Source organism: Protomyctophum parallelum (genome assembly GCF_964188405.1).
Source record: "Protomyctophum parallelum genome assembly, chromosome: 16".
Taxonomy (NCBI): domain Eukaryota; kingdom Metazoa; phylum Chordata; class Actinopteri; order Myctophiformes; family Myctophidae; genus Protomyctophum; species Protomyctophum parallelum.
Genome location: NC_139711.1, coordinates 49,632,977 through 49,655,714, shown reverse-complemented (window position 1 = coordinate 49,655,714; position 22,738 = coordinate 49,632,977). Strand labels below are relative to the sequence as shown.

The window sequence follows — 22,738 nt, the reverse complement described above, 5'->3', positions numbered from 1 at the left end:
GCACAATTACCATGTTTTTGGGGTTCATTTTGAAACCTGGTGCAGATCAGCTGTTTTCGGAGCACAAACAGCAGATCAGCCAGCAGCCACTTGACGCTCTGTGTGTGTGCGTGTGTGTGTGCGTGTGTGTGTGTGTGTGTGTGCGTGTACCTGGCCTGTCGGTCCATGCCTCTCCCTCCTCCTCTGTGAGGTTGCCCTGGGCCATCAGCTGTTCCCTGCTTGCAGCACATTACCCACGCTGCTCTGGTGTGCTGTCAGCTCCATCATGGGGGCCTGGGGGGAGGTTGAGAGTTAAGAGAGTAGGGATGGGCAATGCTGCAAACTAAATAAAAAGATATTATATCGAGTTCTAGATTCAGACAACTATGCCATCTCATTTCTACATTTGAGCAAGACTCGTTGTCCATGTTTAACCCATTCTGACCTGAGATCAGATTCATACGAGGTTTCCACTGGACACACACTGGTCTGATTAAACCCATTCTGACCTGAGATCAGATTAAAAAAATGTCAGTCGTTCTTTGATTTTTCAAAAATAGCAGACCTACAAGCTCATATCGCGCCACTCGGTGGCGCGATATGAGCTTGTAGATCTGCTATTTTTCAATAGATAAAGCATAACATGATGCTAACACCAAAATGGGTGGCCGGTCAGAATGGGTTAAGTCAAGCACTTGTCTGTGTGCGTGCAAAATACCATCACTGTGTTGCATTGGGGAGGGGGGATAAATCATGTAACCTGTCAGGATGAATGACTTTTATAAATATGCATTCCGAAAGCGTTTTAGCTCAAGTCGCAAAAGAGAAAGTCATTGTTTGCCTGGTACCCAAACTAGTGAAAACAGCAGATCTACAAGCTCACAAAATGTCACTTTTTGCACTTTTTAGTCACCTGAAATGTTTGTGTGTCGAGTCGACTAAATGTCATGAGATTATTAGTCTGTTAGTTGATTTGGTTGAATAAAATGTACCACCACCAGATGGCTTTACTCAGGAGCCGACGCCATCTTAAAGAAAAAAAGTATACTCTTTAGACAGCTGTGAAGTGAGTGTGTGATGACTCATAGTCATCCACCATTAGTCCAGGCAATCATCTGTCAATGTAAACATTACTTTTCCACTTGCGAGGTCAGATTCAAGTTGTATTAACACTTACAGCGCTAGAGTTCTTATTTTGAAAAGCCACATTTCCAGTCTATCGGAAGTAGTATTATCCAAGCAAGCTGAACGGAGCCTGGGGAGGCCATAAACCTAAAACGTTGATGTACTCCAAGTGCTGTGGGCTTGGAACAACTTTTTTTTAACCTTCATCCAACAATCATTGAAAGGAGCCACCCAGCTTGCTCCTTGAACTAAATCTCAATCCATGGTATTCTGAAAACGACACAGATTTCATCATCTTTTCCATTTATCTGATAGAAACGTTGAATTTAATTAAACTCTTAAACAGAGGAGAGAAATGTAAATAGATCTTCCGTTTGCCACGAGTCAAATGGACCTTTGTTTTTCAAGGGCTGAAAAGGCTCTCTGTGCAAGGAGCTTAGGGAAAAGGTCATCAATTCCTGGAAGGCTGGCACACACACCAAATATCCCATCAATATTTAGGTTTGAGGGGCGCTAGCCCCTTCTATGTCCAGCTTTGAGGGTTTGTGAAAACACACACATTGTTTTGCTACTGTTTCCTATGACAATTTTTTAGTGTTTAGCCTGTGTGTGTAACCCTAACCCCTGTGCACTCAACAAAAACCTTGATGACAAAACTGAGGACGCAAATTGTGATTGGTCAGAATGAGATGATGTATGATGACGTATGATAAGAGCGCCCCTCACTTCACACGGGTGTGATTTAAAAACCCTAAATAACCCTAACCCAAAATAATACTCTTCCCTCTTAAACACCAGCAGCCCAATATCGCTGGTGGAGAAAGCGTCGCATCGCGATGCATTGTGAACTTGTAGATCGGCTATTTGCAAATGGCCAAAATGTGTATAGTGCTGAAGTGGTAAAGGTATGTTTTGCTGAATCCAGCATATGTTAATAACATATAAATTAGATTACAGCATCTGTTGACTGAATGAAATGAGACAGAAGATGAAACAAACAGGCCAGAGATGTGATCAGTGCACTCACGTTGTTTTGATGCAGGACTTGAAGTACTTTGTTGATCAGAGCGTGAACTCTGGTGGAGCCGCGCTCTTTGGTCTGTGGAGAAAGGGAAAGGACAATTTTAGCTTTTGCATTTTGGAAGGAAATTACTTGTATGCAGAAGGATAGCAGCAAATGGCGGTAAAACCATTTAGGACTGAGACCAGATTTTACAAAATGCTTTCTAAATCATGAGTTTTCTGAGAAACCTATGTTTCGATTTAGTGGCCGCCGAAAATATGTTATTCCAAGGACCTCCAGAAGCAAAGATTTAAGTTAAAAGCGTTCGGTGTCAAAGAAAATATATATTCAATGATTTGCACACATTTTCATGATTTTTTTAAGCCAAAATGAGTTAATAGCACAGGCAGACTCTTCACATTCTAGAGCATGTCTGAATATAAAAGTAATGTCAGAGCTGAAATCGAAATGTATTATGAAATAATACACGCACGCACGCACACGCGCACACCCACACACACACACACACACACACACACACACACACACACACGCACACACACACACACACACTCTCTCTTACCAGGGTGCTGCCTGTTAGTCCCTCCAGCTTGCGTCCGTCCCTCAGGTCAGAAAACATGTCGCTGATTGATGTCTTCCCCGTCTTATTGGGGGAAAAACAAACAAAACAACATAACACCAAAATGGGTGGCCGGTCAGAATGGGTTAAGTCAAGCACTTGTCTGTGTGCGTGCAAAATACCATCACTGTGTTGCATTGGGGAGGGGGGATAAATCATGTAACCTGTCAGGATGAATGACTTTTATAAATATGCATTCCGAAAGCGTTTTAGCTCAAGTCGCAAAAGAGAAAGTCATTGTTTGCCTGGTACCCAAACTAGTGAAAACAGCAGATCTACAAGCTCACAAAATGTCACTTTTTGCACTTTTTAGTCACCTGAAATGTTTGTGTGTCGAGTCGACTAAATGTCATGAGATTATTAGTCTGTTAGTTGATTTGGTTGAATAAAATGTACCACCACCAGATGGCTCCACTCAGGATCCGACGCCATCTTAAAGAAAAAAAGTATACTCTTTAGACAGCTGTGAAGTGAGTGTGTGATGACTCATAGTCATCCACCATTAGTCCAGGCAATCATCTGTCAATGTAAACATTACTTTTCCACTTGCGAGGTCAGATTCAAGTTGTATTAACACTTACAGCGCTAGAGTTCTTATTTTGAAAAGCCACATTTCCAGTCTATCGGAAGTAGTATTATCCAAGCAAGCTGAACGGAGCCTGGGGAGGCCATAAACCTAAAACGTTGATGTACTCCAAGTGCTGTGGGCTTGGAACAACTTTTTTTTAACCTTCATCCAACAATCATTGAAAGGAGCCACCCAGCTTGCTCCTTGAACTAAATCTCAATCCATGGTATTCTGAAAACGACACAGATTTCATCATCTTTTCCATTTATCTGATAGAAACGTTGAATTTAATTAAACTCTTAAACAGAGGAGAGAAATGTAAATAGATCTTCCGTTTGCCACGAGTCAAATGGACCTTTGTTTTTCAAGGGCTGAAAAGGCTCTCTGTGCAAGGAGCTTAGGGAAAAGGTCATCAATTCCTGGAAGGCTGGCACACACACCAAATATCCCATCAATATTTAGGTTTGAGGGGCGCTAGCCCCTTCTATGTCCAGCTTTGAGGGTTTGTGAAAACACACACATTGTTTTGCTACTGTTTCCTATGACAATTTTTTAGTGTTTAGCCTGTGTGTGTAACCCTAACCCCTGTGCACTCAACAAAAACCTTGATGACAAAACTGAGGACGCAAATTGTGATTGGTCAGAATGAGATGATGTATGATGACGTATGATAAGAGCGCCCCTCACTTCACACGGGTGTGATTTAAAAACCCTAAATAACCCTAACCCAAAATAATACTCTTCCCTCTTAAACACCAGCAGCCCAATATCGCTGGTGGAGAAAGCGTCGCATCGCGATGCATTGTGAACTTGTAGATCGGCTATTTGCAAATGGCCAAAATGTGTATAGTGCTGAAGTGGTAAAGGTATGTTTTGCTGAATCCAGCATATGTTAATAACATATAAATTAGATTACAGCATCTGTTGACTGAATGAAATGAGACAGAAGATGAAACAAACAGGCCAGAGATGTGATCAGTGCACTCACGTTGTTTTGATGCAGGACTTGAAGTACTTTGTTGATCAGAGCGTGAACTCTGGTGGAGCCGCGCTCTTTGGTCTGTGGAGAAAGGGAAAGGACAATTTTAGCTTTTGCATTTTGGAAGGAAATTACTTGTATGCAGAAGGATAGCAGCAAATGGCGGTAAAACCATTTAGGACTGAGACCAGATTTTACAAAATGCTTTCTAAATCATGAGTTTTCTGAGAAACCTATGTTTCGATTTAGTGGCCGCCGAAAATATGTTATTCCAAGGACCTCCAGAAGCAAAGATTTAAGTTAAAAGCGTTCGGTGTCAAAGAAAATATATATTCAATGATTTGCACACATTTTCATGATTTTTTTAAGCCAAAATGAGTTAATAGCACAGGCAGACTCTTCACATTCTAGAGCATGTCTGAATATAAAAGTAATGTCAGAGCTGAAATCGAAATGTATTATGAAATAATACACGCACGCACGCACGCACACGCGCACACCCACACACACACACACACACACACACACACACACACACACACTCTCTCTCTTACCAGGGTGCTGCCTGTTAGTCCCTCCAGCTTGCGTCCGTCCCTCAGGTCAGAAAACATGTCGCTGATTGATGTCTTCCCCGTCTTATTGGGGGAAAAACAAACAAAACAACATAAGAAGATTAATTCAATATAAGACAGAGATGGACTAATAGAGACTAATGTATGATATATGTATATATATATACTAAGATGACTAATAGAGAGATAAGATAAGACAGAGATGGACTAATAGAGATAAGATAAGACAGAGATGGACTAATAGAGAGATAACTGGCATTTTTTTAAATCAGCATCGGCTCACGTCTGCATTCAAAAGGCAATATGAAATATTATGTAGAAGCATTTATTTGTAACCATAAAAAGGTTGTTGACTTATCATTTTTAATAACAAATTAATTGGCCTGCCTATACATACTTAAACAATTAGATCACAACACATACGTAGTCACTACCAAGTGAAGATGTATTGTGTTGTGTGCTTTCGTTTATGCATTGATAAAGATTAAAATCAACTGACACGCAGTGAATGTTCAGAGTAACAAATGCGTCGTTGACATCTGTTTTCTCAAAGAATATAAAATAAAAGCAGTTTATATCATATTACAGACCTGCTGTTCAGTGCCATGCCATGTTTGACAGAGACAGTGCAAAACTGAAAGAAATGATCCTGTCCAACTAGTGTCTGCGGGTCTCCTATTCTACAGAGATGATCTCCAGACCCCCCCTAACACGTTAAAGTATTGAAGTAGGTTCCTGGGTTCAGGTCAGTGATGATGAAGCTCTTTCCTTCCACAGTCAGTACCTGAGATTTACAGGTGATGTCCATGGCCAACGTCAACAGTCATTTCTCAAGTGACATCTCCTTCATCCTTGAGTGTAAAGGAAAAAGCAACACGTAAGTTTTGCTATTTGCTATCTATGATTTTGTTTAAATTATATGTTGTGAAGCAGCTGATCTCCTCTGTCTGCTCAGGGACTAATTCAGACCTGGTACTCTAGATGGCAAACCAGAAAACTAGCAATTGTCCGGGCCCCCATGCAGGACTAGAGGGCCAGTGCTATGAAGCATTCTTAACATCAATGTGCACTGAAGCGCGTACCTGATGTGACACGTGTTTCTCCACTCTCCCCTCCTTCGTTGCTGGCTGTGACGACCAGGTGACTGGACGTTGACTACGGAGCAGGACAGGCTGCCTGTGCTGCACACCTGGGACTTTGGCGAGACGCTGTCGTCATACACTGTGTACGTGACGGCATGTACGGAAGCATTCCATGAGACTGTGGCCGAGGAGAAGACACCGCTGTACGTCACTCCTGTTGGGAGGACAAGGAGCTGTGGAGGTGGAGGGGAGGGTTTATCGTTAGTATTGATTGTGATAAGAACTGCCCGAACGGCACAATCACATACATGCACCAACGTGACTTTTGAACAATATGTATCAGTCTCAGTGTACCTGTATTTCCACTGCGAGCCACTGATTGGCCACTGCTTCCACCACAGTTCCTGCTTTCCACACTGGCGACGTAAGATGAACCACAGGGCAGGGGCATCTCGTAGGCAGTCGAGTTTGTCCAAGAGAGAGGTCGAACAAGGTCTGGTTGTCCCCGAGGAGACTACCCGTCATGGTCAGCATGTACTGGACATGTGAACAGGGGACCTGTGTCCAGCTGAAACGCAACACCTGGCGTGTTCGTGTTGTGCTGCGTGTTGTGTGTTGCGGCAACAGCCGAACCTGCACGTTGTCTGGAGCACAGGGAGCTAAAAGGAGAGAGTTGGACTGGTCATTAATACATCAACTGTCATTGTGGTGCGACGTGAATACAGAAACTATCGTATAGAATAGGTTTTAAATAATCGCAAAACATCCGTTTCTTGTAACAACTGTGATATTTCTTACCAGCTCCAATGCGTACTGTGTCACTGACAGAACTGTTGCATGTCCCATCTGAGGCCAGTACAGTGACGTTGTACTGGACTCCACACCGAAGGCCCTCTATGGTGCAGTTTGTGTCCAAGCTGTCACAGCACAGCCTGGCGCCACTGTCGTCCTGGGCGCAGCCGAAGTATTCCATTGCACCACTGGCGGGAGTCCAGGACAGCAGTGCCGACTGGTTGGCACAGTTGTACTCAACTGAGAGGTCGACTGGTCGGCATGGGGCTTAAGGGGTTGGGGGATTCAGAGTTTTGAAGATGCTTTTCTGAGTGAAGCACTTAAATGGGCATTCTACATTATAAAGCTAACGGTACGTTCTAACAGCAGGTGACACAGCCTGGCGTATTTTCCGGAAGTGCGTTATTTGTCTATGGGACCCAGCGATAGTCGAAAAGTGGGCGGTGGAACGTCATTCGAAAACATGAAAATAATGTTTCTTTGTTTACCCTCCATGAATGGTGATACGGAACTCCCTCTAGGAGATTTGTATCACCCAGAGTCGCCGCTGTTCGCCCGCTGTTAAAACGTAGGTTGAGGATAGTAAAGAAAGCATTGTATTGGTGCTTGTATGTGTACATGTTTTTCATTTTTGTGACCAACTTAAATTTTTATGTTTTAAAGAAACCCCTCAACAGACCCCGGGGTTCGCACAGACATTACAGGGGAAAAAAATACGTGTACATGTGTTTCTGTGTCTCTGAGCTGCGTTTTTAAACATGCGTTACCTGTTTGCAACTGGATGGTGGCGCTGGGACGACTGTCACACAGGCTGTTGGCGGCGGTGACAGAGAACGTATAGAGGACGCCACAGGCAAGGTCATCCACCATACACGTGGTGCTGGTGGAAGCAGTGCAGTTTGTCGCGTGGCCTCCACCCACCGCCGTCACCGTGTACATCTCTGCCCCTAACGTTGCGTTCCACGATATGGTTGCTTCATTGGACAGACAGTCCAAGGAGCCGTTGATGCCTTGGGGTTCGCATGGAGCTGGAGAATACACATGAGAGGGAATTTGGTTGGTCAGATGATCGAGGGTTTAAGAAATGCAAGTTGTTGTTGTTGGCCACCCATACAGTACCTGATGAGATGTTGACTGGTGGACTGAGCTGGCTGTCACAGTATGCTTTGTGAGCCCTGACTTGAACAGAGAAGGTAATTCCGCAGGGCAGACCCTCGACGGAACACGTATTGTCGGAAGACGTGCACGGGAAAACTGTTCCGTCACCACCAGTGACGAAAGCTGTGTAGTTGAGGGCATCGGTGCTGGGATTCCAGGAGATGGCCGCGGTGTTAGAGGAACAGTTGACCCTGGCGCTTATATTCTGGGGCGGGCAAGGGACTGGGGAAAATGATGGATTTTTTTATTAGATGAATAATCTACAGGTGGCAGCATGCAGTCAGTCAGTGTATAGAGTAAAAGTGTTCTCGTGCATGTAAATTCTCCATCTCTTACCCGAGCTGAATGTCAGGATCTGACTCGGATCACTGGAGGAGTTGCCGTTAATAGCCTTGACAGCTACAGTGTAGTTGGTGCCACACGTGAAGTTTCTAAGGGTACAGTTGAGTTCAGAGGACAGGCAGGTGGCATTCATAGGACAAGTAAGACGCGCAAACGCGGGAAGCGAACGCAGCTCGTGTGTGTGTGGTTGTGTGTGTGTGTGTGTGTGTGTGTGTGTGTGTGTGTGTGTGTGCTACAGCTGCGCCCTGTGTGTGTGTGTGTGTGTGTGTGTGTGTGTGCTACAGCTGCGCCCTCTGGTGGCGGGCGGGTGGTGTAACAGCGGGACAGACACACACACACACACACACACACAGACATTCAGCCCTTGCTGTCATAGTAAGTGGCTCACTGCGTTCGCAACTACTCCAGGCAGACACAGAGTACTGTACTGCCCCCCTGCTGGCAGACCAGGACACAACAGCAGTGTTCCTGATACAGTCAGGAGCTACCGAGACGCTGGTAGGAACACATGGCACTGCAAAGAGACGATGGAATACAGCGTTAAACATTACACAATATAACTGGGCTCAAAGATATTCTGTATAGTAAATGATTAGAACTGATCGGAACAAGAAAGAAATGTAACTAATTGTAACAATTAAGATCTAAAATCAGTATTATGATGAGTGGACATGCTATACGTACAGTATGTTGTTTATTTTTAGTTCTCATGAGATTGCATTGTGGGGTGGCTAAATGATTCATTCCTCCCCCTTTACTCGTTTCTTACACTCATCCATGTCTAGATTGTAGCCCAAGTAATCTCCAAGAGATATATGCTAAATATCAGTGTCTTTGGTGAGTGTCTCACCTGTTTCAAGTTCCACAGCTGAACTTGGTTCACTGTGACAACCTCTGTCAACAGCTACAACACTGACAGAGTAGTTTCCACCACAGTGTAGATCAGTGAAAGAGCAGGTGTTTGCAGTGCTTGAGTTACAGGTGTGTTCGTGTCCATCATTCGTGTCCGTTGCTGTTGCTATGTGCATGTTGGCCCCTGAAACAGGGGACCAGGACACTGTGCTAGCCCCACATGATGCAGAAACAGAAACATTACTGGGGGCGCAGGGACCTGGAGAGATGGAGGGAAGAAGTGGAGAGAAAGAATGATTATTCTCTTTCATTTGTGCTTCAATTGATCAAACAAAAGTACATATGCTGAGCATCTTAATTAGTCTATCAAATTAGTCTGTTGGAGACTGTTCATATTAGTACATAGTCTTTAGTCGCATTAGTGTAGTTGCTATAGGCAACACAATATTGTTCTCGGTCCGAGATTCTTTTTCATGTTTCACACACTGTTGTCATGCTTCAAACGATATTGCAATATATAATATAATATTATATATATAATATTATATATTCCTGGTGACTTGTGTCAATGCAACCACACTTTCAATTTCCCAAAATTGCACCTTTCTAGTTAGTACATATTTTGTTCTCACTGTGTACCTGCACTGAAGTGAAGAGGAATGCTGGGATATGCATATGGTGTCACTGTGATGGTATAGTTCTGGCCACAGTGCATGTTGGGTATCTGACAGCTGGTACTGTTGGTGGAGCAGCCATGTATGTGTCCATCCTGACCCACTGCAGTCACATTGTAAGATGTGGCACTGGGACTTCTTTGCCAGTTCACATTGGCTGAGTTGGAACAAACCAGACTGGCAATAACACTCACTGGGGCACACGGGGCTGGGGAGAGATAGGTGGGGGGAGTGTTGTTATTGAGGATAAAATGTACACTTTAAGATGATATCCTAAGAAGGATCTGAATTTCTCATTGCTGAAATGTAACATAATTATTCATTCATTCATTCACTTCCATTGATTCGACTTAAATCTTTCTTAAGTGGAGACTATCCAAAAGCAGCATTACGTTGCCTTTGGCCTTTGTTGTGCATACATACAGTATATGTTCTCCATGTCTTACCTGAGCTGAATGTCAGGGTCTGACTCGGGTCACTGGAGCAGTTTCCATCAATAGCCTTTACATCTACAGTGTAGTTGGAGCCACAGGTGATGTTTGTAAGAGTACAGTTGAGATCAGAGGACATGCAGGTGGTATTCGAGGCATGGCCTTGACTACTCCAGGCAGACACAGAGTGATGTACTGCCCCCTTGCTGGCAGACCAGGTCACAACAGCAGTGTTCCTGATACAGTCAGGTGCTACTGAGACGTTGTTAGGAACACATGGCACTGCAAAGAGAGGACGGATACAGAGTTAAACATTGTACAGCAGCATTAATAATGAAGTAACAAGAAAATAAATGTAGCAGGGCTCCAGACTACCATTAAGACAATTGTAAATTAAGATTTGAACCTGCAAATTATTAAGGGGAAACATGGCAATGTGTTATAAAATAAAAGATTGTTTTCTGAGTGGAAACATAATTTTAAATGAATTTACATTGTGTGGTAGTTAATTTATTTTTGACTTCCTCCACTTAATCATTTAATTTCATGCATTCATCTATATCTAGATTTGAAGCCATTTAATATAATGTAATCGACACCTAATTAAAACGACCCAACAGGTAAAAAGCAGCACTGCAGTGTTTTGTGGTGAACATCTTCTAACCTGTTTTTAGTTCCACAGCTGAACTTGGTTCTGTGTGACAACCTCTGTCAACAGCTACAACACTGACAGAGTAATTTTCACCACAGTGTAGATCAGTGAAAGAGCAGGAGGTTCCAACGCTTGAGTTACAGGTGTGTTCGTGTCCATTATGTGCTGCTGCTGTTGCTATGTACATATCTGCTCCTGAAACATTGGACCAGGACACTGTGCTAAACCCACATTCTGTAGAAACATGAACATTACTGGGGGGGCAGGGACCTGGAGAGATGGAGGGAAGAAGTGGAGAGAAAAAACTGATTAAAAACAATGTTCTAAAAGTCTGTTGAAGACTGTTCAGATGCATAGCTTTAAGATTTTAAATCTTGTTCTCTCTGAATACCTGCAATGAAGTGATGATGAGTGCTGGGATTCCCAGCACATGAGTCAGTATATGGTGTCACTGTGATGGTATAGTTCTGGCCACAGTGCATGTTGTTGGGTATCTGACAGCCGGTACTGTTAGTGGAGCAGTAATGTATGTGTCCATCCTGAGCCACTGCCGTCACATTGTAAGATGTGGCACTGGAGCTTCCTACCCAGGTCACATGGGCTGAGTTGGGACACGCCAGACTGGCATTAACATTCACTGGGGCACACGGAACTGAGAAGAGACAAAGGCAAAACACAATGTTGACATGTTGTTATATCATAATGATGTTCAAGGAATTAAATGAATTTCGAAAGGAAATCACACACTTTCAGAAACGTTTTCAAGTAAAATGTTCTACTATATTATGTATTTGTTTATTCATTTAGCAATCAAGTCACTAAGTCTAACCTAGGTTCGAATCCATTCATTCCAAATAAATCTTTCGGAAGAGAACATGAATAAACCTAACAGGTCAAAAGCAGCATTAGTGTTTTTCGTGAACATCTTCTCACCTGATTTCAGTTCCACAGCTGAACTTGGTTCACTGTGACAACCTCTGTCAACAGCTACAACACTGACAGAGTAGTTTCCACCACAGTGTAAATCAGTGAAAGAGCAGGTGTTTGCAGTGCTTGAGTTACAGGTGTGTTCGTGTCCGTTGCTGTTGCTATGTGCATGTTGGCCCCTGAAACAGGGGACCAGGACACTGTGCTAGCCCCACATGATGCAGAAACAGAAACATTACTGGGGGCGCAGGGACCTGGAGAGATGGAGGGAAGAAGTGGAGAGAAAGAATGATTATTCTCTTTAATTTGTGCTTCAATTGATCAAACAAAAGTACAAAACGTATGCTGAGCATCTTAATTAGTCTATCAAATTAGTCTGTTGGAGACTGTTCATATTAGTACATAGTCTTTAGTCGCATTAGTGTGGTTGCTAGAGGAAACACACTATTGTTCTCGGTCCGGAATTCTTTTTCATGTTTCACACACTGACTGTTGTCACTGTTGTCATGCTTCACATGATATCGCAATATATAATATTATATTATGTATTAAATATATAATGGTAAGACAGAATTCAGTTCCCAGTGGATTCCTCGTGACTTGTGTCAATGCAACCACACTTTCAATTTCCCAAAATTACACCTTTCTAGTTAGTACATATTTTGTTCTCCCTGTGTACCTGCACTGAAGTGAAGAGGAATGCTGGGATTCCCAGCACATGAGTCAGCATAATGTTGTCACTGTGATGGTATAGTTCTGGCCACAGTGCATGTTGGGTATCTGACAGCTGGTACTGTTGGTGGAGCAGCCATGTATGTGTCCATCCTGACCCACTGCAGTCACATTGTAAGATGTGGCACTGGGACTTCTTTGCCAGTTCACATTGGCTGAGTTGGAACAAACCAGACTGGCACTAACACTCACTGGGGCACACGGGGCTGGGGAGAGAGATAGGTGGGGGGAGTGTTGTTATTGAGGATAAAATGTACACTTTAAGATAATATCCTAAGAAGGAAGGATCTGAATTTCTCATTGCTGAAATGTAACATAATTATTCAGGACCATACACACAATCTGCAGACAGCATACATCACTTGATGTATCATTCTGTGATTGTCCATTGTCACCACTAGGTGGCAGCAAAGCCTATATTTTCTTCTATATGTTGTAAATGGAGCTGAAATTAAGTGACAGTACTTCTCTCTTTTCTTACACTGTACCTTATCATCTGCGCACGTGTAGGCACGCGCAAACACACACACACACACACACACACACACACACACACACACACACACACACACACACACACAGTCGAGCCGAGATGAGGTTCCTGTAGTCGAGCCGTCCACAAACAATGGATTAAACCTGGTTCACATTATCGTTATCTAAAAGTAAACATATCAGAACAGAGATAGAGTTGGTAAACTTCACACAGGAATGTAAAATATTAAGTCAGGGGTGAAACAAGCGCTTAAATCAGACTTAAATGAAAATGTAGTCCAGTCAACCCTCGTCCGCATGCGCAGTTCTGCTTCCGTAAGATTGCATTGTGAAAACATGGTCCTGTTTGTCTTCATGAGCTTTGTTAGGTTGTTTCATCCCCGGTTCTGATACCTTTACTTTAGGGAAACGATATTTAACCCACTGGTTAAGTACGGCTCGACTCCATTTCTACCTGCTCAGGGATATCCTGACACGGACCCTCCTCTCGGAGCTAAAGCATTAACTCGCCTATTAGTTTGTATTGTTGCTCATTTCAGAACGCGCCCAATATTACTGACATACATACAGACTGTATGTATGTCAGTAATATTAGGCTAATAGGCTCTTCTACTGTATGATACAGTAGAAAAACATGTAGAAATAACGCGCAGCTGAACGGTCCAATATTAGACTGACCAAACACACATACATGTAAATAGAAAATAGAAATGCGCAGCTGAACTCGTCAGAGTAAACACAACACAGAGAACTCTGAAATAAAATACCTCGTTACATTGACCGCTATTGTTATTATTATTATTACCCGTTTGGCCTCTCGTTCTTTACATTTACTTCTTGTTGTGGAAAACCCCGTTCTGTTCTTCTGGAGTTGTTGAAGTTCTCAGAATGTTGGAGCGTCTGTCCTTCCATGGCTCCACACTACAGCACCGCGATATATAATAATAATTATTATAAATAACTAAACACTGACAATATAAGCTGCAAGTGTAGAGTTATAGTATAGTACAGTAACTATGTAGGCTATGTAGTAATACATTATAGTAGTGTACAGACTCCCGAGTCCTGAGTGAGACGAATTGTTTGCACCAGCTGTAATCAATCAATCAATCAATCAATGGTCCAGTGTAGCGTAGAGATGATCGGTCATGAACGAACGAATCAAAAGAACTAGTTCTTTTTGGTGAACGAAACCGATCCGGTCACTTCCGTGAACGATCCGTTCTGCGTCCGTTCTTAATGACGGGGATTCGCCCGGAGGCTCTTCTCATTCAGAGCCTGCTCTGTTACTTTATTATGAATCATGGAATCACTATGCATTATGTTTTATGAGCTTATGACCATGAATGTTAGTATTTTAGCTGTTTTAGTATTTTTATAGTAAGCATTTTAATGACAGCATTTACAAACTTTAAATTAATGTTTGTGAATTAAATTAGTATAATGTTAAATTCTATATAACTACAACTAGTAGTTTATATTACTTTAACTTTAAACCAAAACTAGTATTTATATTACAATGTAGGCATTTATCAGGCATTAATCCATTTATCAGGCTTTATCCAGTGATTTACATTATGCAAGAACACATTGTAATACATAAAATGCATAGCCTAGAAATAGTCAAGGACCATATTCATAAGCATTACAAATATAATATGAATTATTCATAATTGTTTAATTTAAATGAATGAATTAATGATAGGTGGACAGACAGACAATGTTGGAACTATGCACAAAAACAAACTTCACCCATTTTTTTTACTTGTAAACTGTGATGCATTTCACTCCTATGCCATATAAAGTTAGGTGTGAATCCCTAGACTCCTTCAAACCCGCTCTCAAAAAGAGCACCTACGGACAGCTGCAATGGACCCTGATGTTAACCAGTGTTGTTTTTGGCAGCAAATTTTGATTTTAGTTTTAGTCAAAGTCTCGTACTCTCTCAATAGTTTTAATTTAGTTTCAGGCACATTTTAGTCACCTGGAATGTTTTAGTGTTAGTCTAGTTTTAGTTGACTAAATATCATAAGATTTTAGTCGACTAAATCCACAGTTGATTTAGTAGACTAAAATGTACTTTGGTGAGCCGTGATGCCGTCGTAATGACTGATTTTACACTTGCTGAAAATAGCTGATCTACAAGCTCACGTGTTGCGCTGCGACACACAAGTTTGTAGATCTCAGCTATTTTCAGCATGCAATCAAGTGTAAAATTACTTATACTGGATCTCTTCCTATAGCATTTTAAAGTTTAGTTTTTATCTGTTGACAAAATTGTTAGTATATTTAGTAATCATAGCTTAGTTTTCATTTAGTTTCCATTTAGTTTTCGTCAGTGAAAAAAGGTAGTCGAACATTTTTCGTCTTAGGGCCGATTCATACTCCTATTTTAGAGCCAAATAAAAGTCGGTTCGGCTCTATAGAGCCTACAATGTGACGTCATTTGGCTCTGTAGAGCCTACAATGTGACGTCATTTGGCTCTGTAGAGCCTACAATGTGACGTCATTTGGCTCTGTAGAGCCTACAATGTGACGTCATTTGGCTCTGTAGAGCCTACAATGTGACGTCATTTGGCTCTGTAGAGCCTACAATGGGACGTCATTTGGCTCTGTAGAGCCTACAATGGGACGTCATTTGGCTCTGTAGAGCCTACAATGGGACGTCATTTGGCTCTGTAGAGCCTACAATGGGACGTCATTTGGCTCTGTAGAGCCTACAATGTGACGTCATTTGGCTCGGTAGAGCCTACAATGGGACGTCATTTGGCTCTGTAGAGCCTACAATGGGACGTCATTTGGCTCTGTAGAGCCTACAATGGGACGTCATTTGGCTCTGTAGTCGAGCCTACAATGTGACGTCATTTGAGGTTCGGGGGGGGGGGGGGGGGTGGGGACCGTCCTAAAGTCGGCTCTTCGGTGCTACTGAAAATTTCTGACGAGTCGAAATCATTTCGGCACTACAGCGCCGAAACAGCGGTAAAATAGGAGTATGAATCGGCCCTTCGTTTTAGTCAACGAAATCAACACTGTTGTAAACAAGTGTTTTTTCTGGTTTTATCGTCGTAGCAGTAGATTTTGTATTGACCTGTATACTTTTGTTTGAAATGTACCCATTCTACATACTGTGAAATAAACATTTCAATCAATCAATCATACATGCTGTACCTGTTGATCACAGACAAGGCCTTCTACTGTCCTCTGGCTGGCTGAAGTGTGTAGAACATCTCCTCAGTATGAACATTCTGCCAAAATAACCGAGCTACAAGCTCTGATAGACATTCAGCCAAAACAACAGATCTACAAGCTCACAGTGCAATGCATTGTTTGGTACGTGGTCTGCTCTTTCTTCCCTCTATGCTGAAAATAGACGATACACACTTAGGGATGTCAATGGCTAACCGGATAGCCGTTAAAACAAATCTGAATATACTTATGGGCTTCACGGTTAACTTTAAAAGTAATAAATGTATGTTCCTGATGGTGTTATTTAGTTATGGAGAGATGTCATCATTCTAAACACTCACAAGGTGCAATAGAGATTTCTATGTCCAAGAGAACACTAGATAGATTACATACATTTTGGGTTAAAAGAAAATAAATAAAATCAGCAACCGTTAATTAAGCTATGGGGTAACCGAATGGAAAATTATCCGTTAGCGACATCCCTAATCACAACATAGAGCATTAGAACAACGGTCAGGATATTTAAGCGCCTTGGATAAAGGCACTATATAAATGCACCATTTACCATTTATTTAACACCACAGAAGAAGACAGCAGGAAGTGAAGTCGGGGTTTCAGACATTTTATTGATTTAGAATTCGTTACCATGTCAAAGGTCGTCAGGGACAGGTGGGTGTGGCAAAGCTTCTTATACACCTGTAAAGGTCAGAGTTCAAAGGTCATCAGGGCCAGATGTATGGAATAAAGCATAACTAAATCTAAAGATGTAATGATGTTTTAGTCCGACCAGCTGAAGAGATCATTAAGGTTGCTTTTATTACATTTAACTGAGACCATTCAGTTAAAGGAGAATTCCATACTAAAAGGCTTTCTTACCTTTCTTTGTAGTTGTTACGTCCCCACCAAAGAGGTCCAGGTGTTATTTTGTGCATAAGCTCCTTATTGGCTATTTCCCCTACCATGAGCCCTACATGAATTGCATTGAATGGGAATTGAATGGGGCTATGGGGTGTTGTGCTAATTCACTTATTTCCATCGCTCAAAATTATAATTTCTTTGTATATATCCTCTTTTCATAATGTAAATAATATCCCAAGCGGCACACTTTACTACTTCTTTCGATGGAAATAAGCGAATTAGCATAACACCCCATAGCCCCATTCAATTCCCATTCAATGCAATGCAATTCATTGAGGGCTTATGGTAGGGAAAATAGCCAATAAGGAGTTTTTGCACAAAAAAACACCTGGACCTCTTTGGTGGGGACGTAACAACTACAAAGAAAGGTAAGAAAGATAAGAAAGCATTCTAGCATGGAATTCTCCTTTAAAGCTGCTTCTAAACTTGTATTCTATTGCTAGTTTGATCACTTCAAATTAGAGATGCTCCAATAATCGGCCACTGATCAGTGATCAGCCAATATTCAGCATTTACCCTATCTGGAGAAACCGATCTTTTATACAGATTATTAAAACAACAACAAAAGAGGCAAGAATGGTTCAGCACTAGTTCCCGTCCTGAATGGGTTAGAGTTCAAAGGTCATGTTACCTTGCCGATGAGGAAGTAAACCAGAGACTCTTTGGGAACGATTTGTTTCAACTCCTCCAACCTAAAAACCCCCCAGACTCTCCTGTACTGACCGTGATGCAGCGAACGTCTGCACACACATTGCTTGTGTGTCTTGCAACGACAGGTCACGGACTGTGTGCATGTGCGTGCATGTGTGCGTGTTCATATATTCAAACAGGTATAAGGACTAGTCATTATAATTATCATACATACCACTCCAATATGACAGAAGCACTGACGACTGAGGGTTGATACTCAGAGCTTTCTTGAAGTGAATTTCTGCGAAGTTGAACTTCTCCTGCTTAGATCATCCCATATCCATAACTATAGCGCACCCATACACACACACGGACGCACAGAGAGAGAGAGAGACACACACACACACACACACACACACACACACACACACACACACACACACACACACACACACACACACACACACACACACACACACACACACACAAATAGTGTATTCAGTAGGCTATGGCATTTGTGGACATATTTACCAGGCATTGTGTAACTATGATTCCTTTATTTTTTATTTTTGTAACCCAATTTCTACGGGGACACGGGGAGAACATGTGAGGGTACCTACCCTAGGGGACACGGGGAGAACATGTGAGGGTACCTACCCTAGGGGACACGGGGAGAACATGTGAGGGTACCTACCCTAGGGGACACAGGGAGAACATGTGAGGGTACCTACCCTAGGGGACACGGGGAGAACATGTGAGGGTACCTACCCTAGGGGACACGGGGAGAACATGTGAGGGTACCTACCCTAGGGGACACAGGGAGAACATGTGAGGGTACCTACCCTAGGGGACACGGGGAGAACATGTGAGGGTACCTACCCTAGGGGACACAGGGAGAACATGTGAGAGTACCACTACCTACCCTAGGGGACAGTGTCTAATGTGGACTCTAATAATAATTATAATAATTACCAGGCATTGTAGTGTCTACTGTTGACTAATAGCGTTCCTGCAGCAGGATAAGGCTTTGTCCAACTCCTCCATCAAAACAAACTTGTGTCAGAGCAGAGTGTAGGCGTAGGCAAAGCTGGGGTCCACCTGGGGAGGGAGCCAGAGAGACAATTTAGTCATTCATCAGACGCTCTTAATCCAGAACGATTCACAGTAAGCAACAACAACAACACCACATGGTAATACATCACATACATGAACCATAAGCACCATAATCATTGTCCGGGCCCAATTCTAAAAACGCCTACTAAAAACTGACCTAAGTTTTCTGGAAAAACTTCAAATTCAGCACGTTTGTGAAACAAGCTTGTATACATCTGGAAAACCCTTATTTGTATTGTAATAAGATTAGAGAGACCCACTAAGAGAAACCTGTGTGGAACGAGCTTCTTATTTATTTCTTGCCTTGATCTACGTCCTCTCTACTCTTCTCACTTCTCTAAAACACCCTGGACAACGCTCCACACGTCCTAGACTCATCTCCCTTCTCTAAAACACCCTGGACAACGCTCCACACGTCCCAGACTCTTCTCTAAAACACCCTGGACAATGCTCCACACGTCCCAGACTCTTCTCTAAAACACCCTGGACAATGCTCCACACGTCCTAGACTCATCTCCCTTCTCTAAAACACCCTGGACAACGCTCCACACGTCCCAGACTCTTCTCATTTATCTAAAACACTGAATAGCATCTCTGTCCGAAAGAAAATACAATATATAATTGCCGTGAAGTTGCTTGATTAAGTATTTAATATTCATTTGATCTATTAAAGCCAAAGGCCATTCAACTTCAAACTCCATGTTGAAAACACACGTCTCTGCTTCTGGTGACTGATATTGTCCTTCCAATGAATGATAGGACGCGCGTGCGTGTGTGTGTGTGTGTGTGTGTGTGTGTGTGTGTGTGTGTCGCAGTTAAGTATGGAATTGTGCATTTCCCGTCAGTGTGTGTTAGTCACACCCAGGGTGAGAGAGCATGTGACATCACGTTTCATCATCAGGGATGGAGATCCCACATGTCATCAATATTAAGCCCATGTATGGAGATCGCTGATGTCATCAATATTGGCCAACAACTCTACATCTGACCTCAAAACTCATACTCTTAGATCTCCATATATGGAGCTGACCTGTTCTGACATTCCATATGTTGATCCTTCCCCATCCATCCTTCCTCTTCGATGTCTCCTTTTTGACTGATACCTGTCCATTTAAACTCTAGACGGGCCTGTTGACTGATACCTGTCCATTTAAACTCTAGACGGGCCTGTTGACTGATACCTGTCCATTTAAACTCTAGACGGGCCTGTTGACTGATACCTGTCCATTTAAACTCTAGACGGGCCTGTTGACTGATACCTGTCCATTAACTCATCGATTGCGCAAAACGCTCTAAAGCGTTTTATTAATCTCGAGCGCCGTCTGCGCATCACGCTCTAAAGCGTTTTATTGGTGTTTTTACTGTATACTGTACATCAACTTCTCTGACGCCCGGACAACACATAATGTAACACTGATCATCTCCAGAAAGATCCGCTGTGAGATCCGGGAGTTTAAAGCCCCCCACCTCCTGAAAAGAGGCCTGGTCTAACCACATTCCAGGCATGCCGTATCCATTACGACGTACTGGGGAGGCGGCATCGCCGTCCTGCACACGGCATAGACCAACGCAGATCAGGGGATCTAAAATGGAGCTACCCATTTTCTAGTGTGTGTGAAATTTGTGAATACACTCGATTACCCTTCCCCTCCTGTTTCTACATGGTTTCTCCCGAGGCATCTCTCCATCGCATTACAGTTTCTTCCCCCCCCCCCCCACTCATTCACACAGATCCACTCGACACAGCCCTCTCTAATTCTTTCCAACGACAACTCACCGGTCTGCCGCCTCATTCTCGGAAATATAAACCCGTATATAAACCAAGAATAATCTCCAACGGTCGATCGCCATTTCACGCACAGGTATACGCGAAACGAATGACGTATTCTCGAAGGACCGCCATAGGAGAAGCAGTATACATCTGACCAACTGTCTTTTTTTCGCCGTCGCGTCAGCCATGTTTGGACAAAGAAGCAGTATACTAGGCTAGCAGATATCACACCGTGGAACCCCCCCCACACTGCGAGTTGCGATCGATCGTTTTGCAGTTTGCAATGCTACTCTCATTCTCGGAAAAAAGATTCTCGGCAGTTGATCACCATAATCGCCATAGCGCCTTCGCCAGCCAATTGCAGTGATAAGGCGTCTGGGACGTAATCGACCCGTTTGTAATGGATAACTAATACAATCCTAAGCTGCGGAAGCCATCGTGTTGTCTGTCATTTTGTCGAAATCACAGCCAGCCGGGCTACGCTTATCGCTCCTGTGGTTCATGTCCAGACATGTCGTGGAACCCCCCCCCCCCACTGCGAGTTGAGTCGCTCCTGTGGTTCATGTCCAGACATGTCAACCTCTCAAGTCACTGTTATGCTATCAAACGATCTGTTGATTTTGTTTACTGAGACAATGATCACATATGTGCATAGAATCATCATCATCATGACGTTATCATGACAGGCAGATATAAACATAAATAAATTATCATATACATACTACACACTGAATGAAAGCCCTAAATGTCTAATTTTAGGAGGAAAACAAATAAAATACACATATCCCATATACTGTTTGTCAATACTAGACTATTGAATCCATTTCATTTATAAAATTCTCTTTTTCAGAGAGAACTTTAGCCCATTCTGACCTGAGATCAGATTCATACGAGGTTTCCACTGGACACACACTGGTCTGATTAGAGAAAGCATGGACCTATAGAACTATTATTCACAAAATAAGGCATATAGCGACATGTACATACTATATACCGTATGAAACAGAAGACTCTCTGCTTTCATAAGAAAAAAACTAATACTGTAATAATAATAAAAATCACACCCATGTGAAGTGAGCAGTGCAATGTTGTGAAGTGAGCAGTGCAACATTGCACTGCTCACTTCACAGGGGTGTGATTTTCATTATTATTACAGTAGAAGTATTTTTCTTATGAAAGCAGAGAGTCTTCTGTTTCATACGGTATATAGTATGTATAGGCCTTATTTTGTGAATATTTAGTTGTCAGTTCCTTGTCTTGTCTAAAATACTCTGAGGATTTCAGAAAATGCATGGACCTGAAGAACCATTATTCACAAAATAAGGCCTATAGCGACATGTACATACTATATACCGTATGAAACAGAAGACTCTCTGCTTTCATAAGAAAAATACTTCTACTGTAATAATAATAAAAATCACACCCATGTGAAGTGAGCAGTGCAATGTTGTGCAACATTGCACTGCTCACTTCACAGGGGTGTGATTTGTATTATTATTACAGTAGAAGTATTTTTCTTATGAAAGCAGAGAGTCTTCTGTTTCATACGGTATATAGTATGTACATGTCGCTATAGGCCTTATTTTGTGAATAATGGTTCTTCAGGTCCATGCATTTTCTGAAATCCTCTCTGGTGGGCGCAAGCTGCATTCAACAGCCAATTACTGACAAACTATACATGGGACCATGTGTATTTGTTTTCCTCCTAAAAGTAGACATTCAGGGCTTTCATTCAGTGTGTAGTATGTATATGATATTATTTGTGTTCATTTTTATATCTGTCTGTCAATGTCTGTCAACTTCAACCTTCCATATCTCTGCTGTTTTTTCAAAAGAGCAGCGTGCAGTGAAAAGCAGGTTTTAGAAAAAGGTCAATATCTCCAGAATGGAAGATGGTAGAATCATATTTTTTTTTTAAATTGAAGTGGACTAGTTTGGCTTCCTTTTGATTTATGCAATGTGCGATGTGCTATAAGAGGCCCCTCGCTGTGGGCCCCTAAAAAGTTAAAAAGTCCAATGTTAATCGCTTAGCAGAAGCAATCCTGAGTAGAATTTCAAAAGTTAGCAATCAATGTGTTAAACTCTAGACGGGCCTGTTGACTGATACCTGTCCATTTAAA

General features: G+C 42.4%; 2 protein-coding genes and 1 long non-coding RNA gene across 3 annotated transcripts; all 3 read right to left on the bottom strand.

Annotated features, from left to right (window-relative positions):
- Window positions 1-4,848: 4,848 nt before the first annotated feature.
- Window positions 4,849-6,473, bottom strand: LOC310873872 (uncharacterized protein; the record flags this gene model as incomplete). The annotated part of the gene is made up of 4 exons (XM_083786427.1): window positions 4,849-4,929; window positions 5,651-5,717; window positions 5,949-6,181; window positions 6,303-6,473. The coding sequence occupies 3 exons, from the start codon at window positions 6,471-6,473 to the stop codon at window positions 5,690-5,692; spliced, it is 432 nt and encodes a 143-aa protein (XP_083642553.1). The 3' UTR covers window positions 4,849-4,929; window positions 5,651-5,689.
- A 395-nt stretch (window positions 6,474-6,868) lies between these two features.
- LOC310873871 (fibronectin type III domain-containing protein 7-like) lies at window positions 6,869-8,373 on the bottom strand (the record flags this gene model as incomplete). The annotated part of the gene is made up of 5 exons (XM_083786426.1): window positions 6,869-6,897; window positions 6,930-7,007; window positions 7,508-7,768; window positions 7,860-8,120; window positions 8,235-8,373. The coding sequence occupies 5 exons, from the start codon at window positions 8,371-8,373 to the stop codon at window positions 6,869-6,871; spliced, it is 768 nt and encodes a 255-aa protein (XP_083642552.1).
- Window positions 8,374-16,792: 8,419 nt separating this feature from the next.
- Window positions 16,793-18,030, bottom strand: LOC310873458. The gene is made up of 2 exons (XR_014570489.1): window positions 17,970-18,030; window positions 16,793-16,882 (listed from the first exon to the last, which is right to left on the bottom strand). It is a non-coding gene; the product is annotated as an uncharacterized lncRNA (long non-coding RNA).
- Between the last annotated feature and the right edge of the window lie 4,708 nt (window positions 18,031-22,738).